The 9,891-nt window shown below is 37.0% G+C and overlaps 1 protein-coding gene across 1 annotated transcript in view; it reads right to left on the bottom strand.

The window, feature by feature from the left end:
• Nucleotides 1-7,954: 7,954 nt before the first annotated feature.
• LOC107551783 (thrombospondin type-1 domain-containing protein 7B-like) overlaps nt 7,955-9,891 on the bottom strand; it is a gene marked incomplete at its 5' end in the record, with an annotated part of 29,326 nt that continues 27,389 nt past the window's right edge. The window contains 3 exons of the mRNA XM_016233509.1: nt 7,955-8,347; nt 8,698-8,785; nt 9,287-9,473. Of these exons, the coding sequence (XP_016088995.1) occupies nt 8,269-8,347; nt 8,698-8,785; nt 9,287-9,473 (354 nt within the window). The remainder of the gene's footprint in view (nt 8,348-8,697; nt 8,786-9,286; nt 9,474-9,891) is intronic.

Consider the following 9,891-nt stretch of genomic DNA (forward strand, 5'->3'; position numbering starts at 1 on the left):
TTGTATTATATGAATAATACTATATCATTGTCTGCTACAATCACTGCACCATGGTACTGAAACAGTACTTTTGGTAAAAGCAGTATTATAGCACAGTTTCAAATATATAAAGAATTAAGGGGAATATGATTACAAGTTAAAATATACTCTCATCTCCAGTTAAATCTACTCAGCACAGGTAGAGCTTCTGCAAAACAAGACAAGAGATTCTGCAACCATCACGTTGCGTAAGTCAGACATCAAGAGATTGAACACTTCTGCCTATGGCCAGCACACAACAGCTACACTGCAGCCTGTCGGCATTTGTGTAAAGCACCCTAGTGAATCTCATTTCTCAAAAGCGGAGGCCAGGGACAATGTCCCTGAGAAAGACCGACTGCACATAACTCTGGCCTGATCGGACAGGCCATTCTCTGTATGTGATTGATAATGCCTGTCTAGTGCGAGGTGAAACACAATGGCGTTTGGCAGCCACCTGATTCGAATGGATTGCAGAAAATGAAATCGATGTGGCTCTGTGGAGACAGGTTGCTTGAACTGCCTCTATCGGGACTGTCATCAATACAATTATTGATCCCAAGGGGAAAATGTTGGCCTGTGCACTCCGCCAGACTAACTGATTAAAATTACCGCAAGAGAACGAATGCAAGATTTGATTGGAGGAGAGAAAACAGCAGTTTTAAAGCAATCTGTCATCAAGATAAGAGGTTTCTTATTCAAGCATCATGAGTCACACTGCTACAGAAAGAAATGTGATGATGTACCCCCCACATTATTGTAAAGCGCTTTGGGTGTACAACAATACACAATAAAGCGCTATATAAATGCATCATTCATTCATTCATTCATTCCTCTTTGTCCACTAAAGATGAAAACTTGCTGGAATTGTTTAAATAAGCCCATCAATGGCTTGGACAAAAGCCCAAGCAGTCAAACTTCAGTCAAATGGTAGTGTACTTGCAAACAAAACAATTTGAGTTAGGGGAGTATAACTAGTTAATCAATCAGGTGTCACAAAAGTATATTCCAAGTCTTTTCAAGTTGTAAGATTAATCGTTAACCCCTGCAAACGAATCGAGTCAGTAAGTTCAATTAGAGATTTGGATCAGTCAAATTCGTGAATGATTTATTCAGATAGGTACTGGGAAGGTCACTGATCCGGTTCTTGAGTCAATTCAGTTTAATTGGTAAATAAATAATTCTGACCAGTTTTGTGCAGTTGATTCATTGTTTTATAATTTTAAAATATCTGAGTCAAAAGAATGATTTGTTCGCTCATCCGGTTCTCAAGTCAACTCATCACTGAAGATGCTAAATTTGAGAACTGGATCAGTCCGATTCTTGAATGAATCATTTAGACTGATATACTGGCTGCGTTCCACTTCGCTTTTAGACACACACACGAAAACTTCCCTAAGCACTTCCCTTTGGGAATCCCTGCTGCGTTCTACTTTGTCAAGTGGATGAAGGAGATTATGGACCCTCGGCCCCTCGATTTTGACCAAGGGAGAGAGTCTGCTTCATTTGTACACTTAAGACCACTCCATAAACCACAGTGCAACACAATTGTGACGTCACCGCAGATTGCGATTAATGTAACCCCACAAAACAACTATGATGTATGATTTTTTTTTAAAATATATAAATCAACTCCAGACCAGTTTTGTGGAATGGATTAACAGATTCACTGAAATAGCCTAACTCAAAAGAACAAATCATTTAGAGATATGTCATCTCTGTTTCTTTGAGAGCAATATGGTTAATGTCAAGAACTTTTGAGGGACTTAAATTAAGGTCTGTTTTTCACATAAAGCTATCATATGACTTTCAAAAACTTATACTGTATAGTGCAGTATATTGCAGTTCACAAGTCATATTGACCAGTTTTACGATACTATTATGGTGTATTCTTTTCATGTAAAGTCAATTTTTAGTAAATTCAAAACAGTTGTCATGATATCTATTAAAAATTCACCTTTTGTGTTCCATTGAAAAAATTGAACAATGCAACAACATGAGGTTAAGTAAACAATGACAGAATTTTCATTTTTTTAGTGAACTCCTTCACCTACTAAGTCATCAGGAGCTTGTAACTTGACAAGCTAGAGTTTTAATGTAGTTTCCTTAACACTGGTTGTCATTTTATAACAGACTTCCTTACCCTTGGGGACTCAGTATTTTAAATAGTGTCGCAAGTCGCAGACTTAATTTCCCATGCACAATTACACTTTCTCTTCAGAGTCTTCAGCCGGGGGCAGAGGAGCTGAAAAAAAGCTTTTAATGAAAGAGAGAAGGGAGTAATGAAGAGACGGGAGTTATCTCCGCCAACACTCTTCTTTTTCTTCACTCTGCCACTCTCTTTTATCTCTCTCATTACTGGCCTTCCACTTAGTGTTTGTGTTTTATAATGGTTTACTAATATTTGGAAGGTGAGCTGCCCTCTAGAAAGTGCCTGGTAAAGCTCATTGTTGCTGAGGCAGACTTTCTTCACTGTAGCTCTGTGGCTTCTTCAAAACATTGTTTGTTTGAGCGTTCTGTCCAGTCCAACACAGCAACACTGACTTAACTAATAGTGTGAGGTTGGGGGCCGGGCTATCTGTTTCACTGGCAAATGATTAGCTTATGAGTTCATTTCTAAAATGTTTTAAAATCCTTAACATATTAAGACAGGTTTTTAAAAGAATAATTCACCCACAAATGAAAATTCTGTCATTTACTCATTCTATATGTCATTCCTAACTGATATGGCTCATCTGTGGAACACACACACACCAAAAAAATAAAATACATACTACGCCAGAGCGTGTACACACCTCATGCACCGGATGCCTGCGTGCGCCCAAAGACAGTTGGACATAGTGGTGTATTAAAGGTAAAAAAAAAAAAAAAAAGATATAAATACTGTTCAGTTTCTGCCACAAACCGATCTTTTTGTGTCTTAGGACATCAATGTGTCGTCACGAGCCGCAGGGTTTAATTTGGATTTGTCTGTGCATGTTTTTTTACTCTCATAGATTTTGTTACCATTGCCTTGCATTATACGACTGATAGACTGCAACGGCTGGAGTTAAAAATCATCATATGTGTTCTACTGTAGAAACAAAGTCACCTACATCTTGGATGCCCTGGGGGTAAGCAGATAAACATACAATTTTCATTTTTGGGTGAACTATCCCTTTAAATGCCTATTTTTTTCTGTGCTGCTCACACTGAATTACAGTGACAATGCGTAATTTTTTTTCAAAATACATGTGTTGACATGAAAAATGTCAACGTGTAGTGATCATATGACTTGGAGAAAAAATAAATAAATAGAATACCCGAAAACACATTGCAAAAAGTTTGTTTGCTCAAAACTCATAAGCATGTTTAAATGATTAAAAATAGAGCTTAAGTTTAAGATGAATTGCATTGTATCATATATACTTATATGGTATTGTGGGAGGGGAAAGGTATATCACAGGTACATCACAGCAGAATATGCTGCCCATCATAAATTAAAACATGTGAGGATTAGATCTGAAAAAGGCAAATCAATGGATGACACTTGTCTAACCCATTTTTGATTTTATAGTATACATGCAGAGCTTCAGCTGCACACTACAAAAACAGCCAGTGTGAAAGCAAAATTGCTCTGCTTAAGCATCCAGTATGAAACGGGCAAAGGTTGAAAAACATACAGGTTTGGAATGATTTGAGGGTGAGTAAAATTATGACAGAATTTTCCTTTTTTGGGGGTGAACTATCCCTTTAAGTGCAAATTCTGGGCAATCTCAGATGCTTTCAGTAAACTGGTTGATTTGGGCAGTGTCTTTGTTGTCGTGGAGTGAAGCTGATCTCGGGGTGCAGTGATGTATGTGTTTGTTGTTCTCTGGGCACGTGAGGAGAATCCCACTGGGCTGGAACCCTATTAGAACCTCAGCACTCAAGCTTATCTCATCTGATAAGACACACAGAGACACGAGCGAGAACGAGAGCTCTCTAATGCACTTCTTCACTGATAGAGGAGCGAAAAGGAGGGGAGATGGTATGAGAGTGGAGGAACGAGGAGATGAGAGGTCTTCTGTTTGACCGAACACTAAATTAAATTAGTAAACTGTGTCTAAAACAACCACATATCTGCAAGAAAGGCCTTGGAATGTCTGATCCGGTGTTGCAAAAACGGACATGTAAAATTAATGTCGTCCTTCAACAGTAACCAGATTGTGAGAGACAAAATACATTTTGATGCAAAAAGACTGCTGCTGTGGGCCGCCAATTTGCCTATAATGGGAAATTTGATAATCTTTGGCTGAATTTAGCTAGACAGAAAATAATTCAAGGTCCAAATAACCTACAATATTCTCCTTTGAGAGTAGTAAAAAGACATTTACCTCCTCTCGTAAATCAATGAATCCAATTTCGAAATCTGAGCTGCTGGAGAACCTTATCAGTGACCTGTTGCAAAGCGAGGTGTGAAGAAAACTCACTCAAACACCTCACGCTCGATCAACAACTTTCCAAATCAATCACATTTGCTGATTGAATTTTGAGCCAACGACTGAGTATTTAACAGCATGCAGATGCTAAAAAGATTGTAAGGTTTTTCTTTTTTCCCTTGGCTTGGTGGTTCACCCTCCAGACGCCAAGATATAAGTGTTATAGGCACTCTTAAAGGAATAGTTTATCCGGTCACAGCATGTCTGACAAATCTGAATGGCTATGAACAAGCACAAACGAGATTGAGAATGAGAAATTATTGTATACAATATTCATTGAATGGAAGCAACTCGAGCATTCTGATAAACTTCTTGTTCTTTTGATCCATGGAAATCACATGGGTTTGAATCATTATTATACCTGTATTAATATAATTCTGCAACGTTTTTTAAATCAGAAACTTGATGAAAAAATGAAACATTTATAAGAAAAATTATGCTGCAAAACATAATTTAAAAACATTTAATTTAAGCCACAATTTAATGACAATTTTCTCTCTTTTTTTCCCTTTTACTTTGCGGGGTGATTTAAACTTAAATTAATATCTTATTTTAATTTTAATATATATATAGCTCTGTTAATTTTTATATATGTTATATTCTTTAATATTATTTAATATCTGTATTAAATATGGTCCAGTTAATTGAGCATTACATGCTTAAAACTTAGATGATCTCTTAGCATGTCTTTGATATTACTTGTTATTGTAGTGTATGCTTATAGAGCATTATATCAGCATACCAGAATCAAGCAAAAACCTCAAACAGTTGGAGTTTCTATAATTGTGTCCTACTGCCACCTACTGGCCCATGCATCTGCATGCAGCTCTGTAGCATCTGCGTTTTCCTCATGTGATGTCATCTGTTGTAACTAATGCACATTCTAATTACAATTCATGAGAGGAATATGACAATCTGGGCTTGGCCCATAGAAGTTGGCTCAGTGTATTGATACTGATCAGAAATGACAGCAGCACCGTTCCAGAACCTCAAAGACAAATAAATCTCAAAGAGCACAACCACACAGCATGTGCAAGTTCTACCGCATGAAACCCCGCTCATCTAAATATAAGACTCCTCTCTGAGATTCTGATTTATTTATAAACCACTCGAAGACACAGATAGAAAATATTCACAGCATAAACATTACAAAAGAACATGTCACAACCTTTCCAAGGATAACGAAGCGTTTTAAATGTGTCAAAGATGATCAGGGTGAATGAATTCAAAAGAATTGTTCAACACCTAAACATAAGACTCCTCTCTGAGATTCTGATTTATTTATAAACCACTCGAAGACACAGATAGAAAATATTCACAGCATAAACATTACAAAAGAACATGTCACAACCTTTCCAAGGATAATGAAGCGTTTTAAATGTGTCAAAGATGATCAGGGTGAATGAATTCAAAAGAATTGTTCAACACCTAAAGGATTCAAATAGGGAGGCTATTTGAAAGGCTATACAGGTTTTAAAACATCAATGAATAAATATGGCACTTAAGATGGCACTAATGTAGTGCATCAGAAAACATCCCTTTTTAGGGATCATTAAAGGCATAGTTCACCAAAACATAACAATTCTGTTATCATTATCTCCGTCTCTTGTAATTTCAAAATTATATGACTTACTTTCTTCTGCAGAACATAAAAGATTTTTAATTAAATGTTTTTAAGGATGTTCTGGTTGCATGCATTTACACTGAATGTGGACAAAGGCTTTTAAGCTTCAAAAAGGATGCAAAAGCGTCATAAAAGTGATTCTATTAAAAAAAGAGTGGGCAGGATGTTCTTTAAAAATTATTTTTGTGTTTCACAGAAGATAGAAGTCATATAGATTTGGAATGAAAGAAGGGGACGGGAAAAAAAATCCTTTATGAGTAAATGATTCCTTTAACACGTACAGAACTATTTCTTCATAATGGGCATTAAACAAGACCCTTGCACCCTGATACACAAACACACACACAAACAGACAGACATACACACACACTCACGCTATGGTAGTGTAGACATGATGCTGTATGACATTTTCCTCTGTGCAGTTCCTCAAAGTCCTCCAGATAGCCTCGTGTTTAGTCTTTGTGCAGTTTAAACATCAGTCATCCAGTCAACATCATCTCTGGTCCGGCTCATTGTCACGCTCAGCTTGTGTGCTGCTGTAAATGTTCATTTTGTGGTCTGAAGGATTTTCTGTGCACCAAGTGTCTCGGTGGATGTTTTTAAACTCATTTCAGAGCATCGCTGAAGCCTCGCTTATCTGCGAATGTTATGGAAGATGGAGAATACAGAAGCAGCTTGTTTGATTGCTGTTTACTCTAAAATACATAATGCAACATGCGTTTTATCAGTAAGCAAACAGATGTGATGCAACGACAGGAATGTCATGAATAAAAGGCGATGGGTCAAATAAAATTATGTTGACATAGATGTGAATATTAATCTAATCTATCCAGTAATTTTTCTAACAGATTTGGTTTTTAATTTGCATGCACAGGATACAGAAAACAAGACATACAGAGTTTATCGAACAATGATTGCGCACCTTAAACACATAAATATATCAGCTGCATTGGTTAGCAAATAAATAAATAGAAAAGTATTGTTTGAAAAAGTAATTAGAATAATATGGTATAAGTTTACTAAAAAGTGATCCAACTATTAAAATATAACAACAACAACAACAACAACAAGAGTTAGCTTATATTTTATTTGCTCCATCTTCGTTTTAATTTAGTTTAAGCTTAATTAATTAAGTTTAAAACTAATTTAGTTAAAAGAAAAAGTAATTTCATGTTTTTAAAGTAATTTGAAATGTGCTTTTGTCATTATTATTAGGTTTGTATGTGTGTGTGTGGGGGGGGGGGGGGAGGCAGATTACAAAAGAACATGTCACAACCTTTCCAAGGATAATGAAGCGTTTTAAATGTGTCAAAGATGATCAGGGTGAATGAATTCAAAAGAATTGTTCAACACCTAAAGGATTCAAATAGGGAGGCTATTTGAAAGGCTATACAGGTTTTAAAACATCAATGAATAAATATGGCACTTAAGATGGCACTAATGTAGTGCATCAGAAAACATCCCTTTTTAGGGATCATTAAAGGCATAGTTCACCAAAACATAACAATTCTGTTATCATTATCTCCGTCTCTTGTAATTTCAAAATTATATGACTTACTTTCTTCTGCAGAACATAAAAGATTTTTAATTAAATGTTTTTAAGGATGTTCTGGTTGCATGCATTTACACTGAATGTGGACAAAGGCTTTTAAGCTTCAAAAAGGATGCAAAAGCGTCATAAAAGTGATTCTATTAAAAAAAGAGTGGGCAGGATGTTCTTTAAAAATTATTTTTGTGTTTCACAGAAGATAGAAGTCATACAGATTTGGAATGAAAGAAGGGGACGGGAAAAAAAATCCTTTATGAGTAAATGATTCCTTTAACACGTACAGAACTATTTCTTCATAATGGGCATTAAACAAGACCCTTGCACCCTGATACACAAACACACACACAAACAGACAGACATACACACACACTCACGCTATGGTAGTGTAGACATGATGCTGTATGACATTTTCCTCTGTGCAGTTCCTCAAAGTCCTCCAGATAGCCTCGTGTTTAGTCTTTGTGCAGTTTAAACATCAGTCATCCAGTCAACATCATCTCTGGTCCGGCTCATTGTCACGCTCAGCTTGTGTGCTGCTGTAAATGTTCATTTTGTGGTCTGAAGGATGCCAGACGTCTGTTTTGAGCATGTTTCAGCCTCGCATACTCATAGTGGGCTCACATATCCACATCCCCATCATACACCAGAGCCAGTGCCTTCTGTGGACTGCTGCTGGGACTGTCCTCCGGGTTTTTACTGAAATGCATATACATATACAAGCATGCAAAAATGTCTAAATACATTTAAACTCACCACTTAAGATACAATTTGAGTCATAATTTGTTGCAGTTTAAACTATCACCACTAGAGCGCAGAACATACATTGTCATATTTACCAATTATAGTCATACATGTTTTTTTTGGTCTTAAAAACATATGCCAGTTGTTTATTTAAGAGATAATGTTCAGTCAGGCAGTCATTATGGCAAAATAAACCAACGGGAGGGTGATTAGGACCTTGATTGTTTTATTATGTGAGAAGAAAGAGTGATAGAGTCACAAGAAAAACATTAAACTAGTACAGCCATGTAAAAAGTCAGCCTCACCACAGTAGGAAGGACATAATGATGAGGAGGAGGATGACAACAAACCCGGCCGCCATCAGCCCATATACCCACAACTTGACACGGCCATCTGTCAATCAAAATAAACATGAATGTTCACAAAGTACAGCTTCTGTAAATCCTTCTGACCTGATTCTGGTTGAGGAAACTCTTGACCACTATGTCAACCAAACAATCCGCCCAATACAGTGCTGCAGGGATGACTTACATAGATTATGTTTTTTGAATGAGTTTTTGGTTAAATGTCTGAAATAAGGTGTGTGCTTAACACAAGCTCAAGATATTGTCATGTCTTATTCTACAACATAAAATGCATCAGTAATACCCCATCTGGATTTTTTTAAAGGGTTTACTTGTCATGAAAACGGCGCTCACAAGTGGTGAAATGGGGCAACAACCAAGGTTTTCGGGACATTAAACGTCATCACACCGAACAGGTTAACTTTTCTACTCACTAGTCAGCCTCATTGCATTTCTAATCATGCTTTTGCAGACTATTCTAACTCAAACTTGCAGAGAAATAGTTTTTTAAATAAAAGCTTGTTTAAATTGTCAAAGTCTTTTCCAGTACCTGGTCCAAGAGGCTGCAGCGCCCAGTCCTGGATGTGGTTCTTGTTCCAAGCGTGCTCTGGTCGGCCTGCGGTGGTCTTCACATCTTCCTTCTTATGGTCCAGCCCTGGTGTTCTGGTACAGTAGTCAAGGAACCCGTGAGAGGTCATGACCTCCATGAAGCCCTTCTCACAACCACAGACTCCATTCTGACAGAAAGACAGAGAGAGTGATAGCAGCATGGTGACAGCTAGATACTGAAATGTGCAACGTTCCACATATGGAGCCATACAGTTGTTAATTGCACGGCATTAGAGGGTGAGATGAAGTTGTGATATGTGATAATAAAGGTATTTATATCTCACTATAACAGAGTGTCAAACGATACCACACTTTATAAACTCTCAGCATCCGTCACAGCTCATTTCCATATAAAAATAGTATTCACTGCTGAATTATTGTAAAACATGGACTGGGTGATGTTACCATAACAGCAGCTGTACTACCAGTAGGGTGAATCTCAAGAACAGATCCCTATCATATTTCACTGAAGACTTTGGACATTTTTTTTCTATTAAATTGTTAACCATATTTATGATTAAAATATAACAACAACAACAACAACAA

This window comes from Sinocyclocheilus grahami, unplaced genomic scaffold (assembly GCF_001515645.1).
Source record: "Sinocyclocheilus grahami isolate Dianchi unplaced genomic scaffold, SAMN03320097.WGS_v1.1 scaffold433.1, whole genome shotgun sequence".
In the NCBI taxonomy this organism is placed as follows: domain Eukaryota; kingdom Metazoa; phylum Chordata; class Actinopteri; order Cypriniformes; family Cyprinidae; genus Sinocyclocheilus; species Sinocyclocheilus grahami.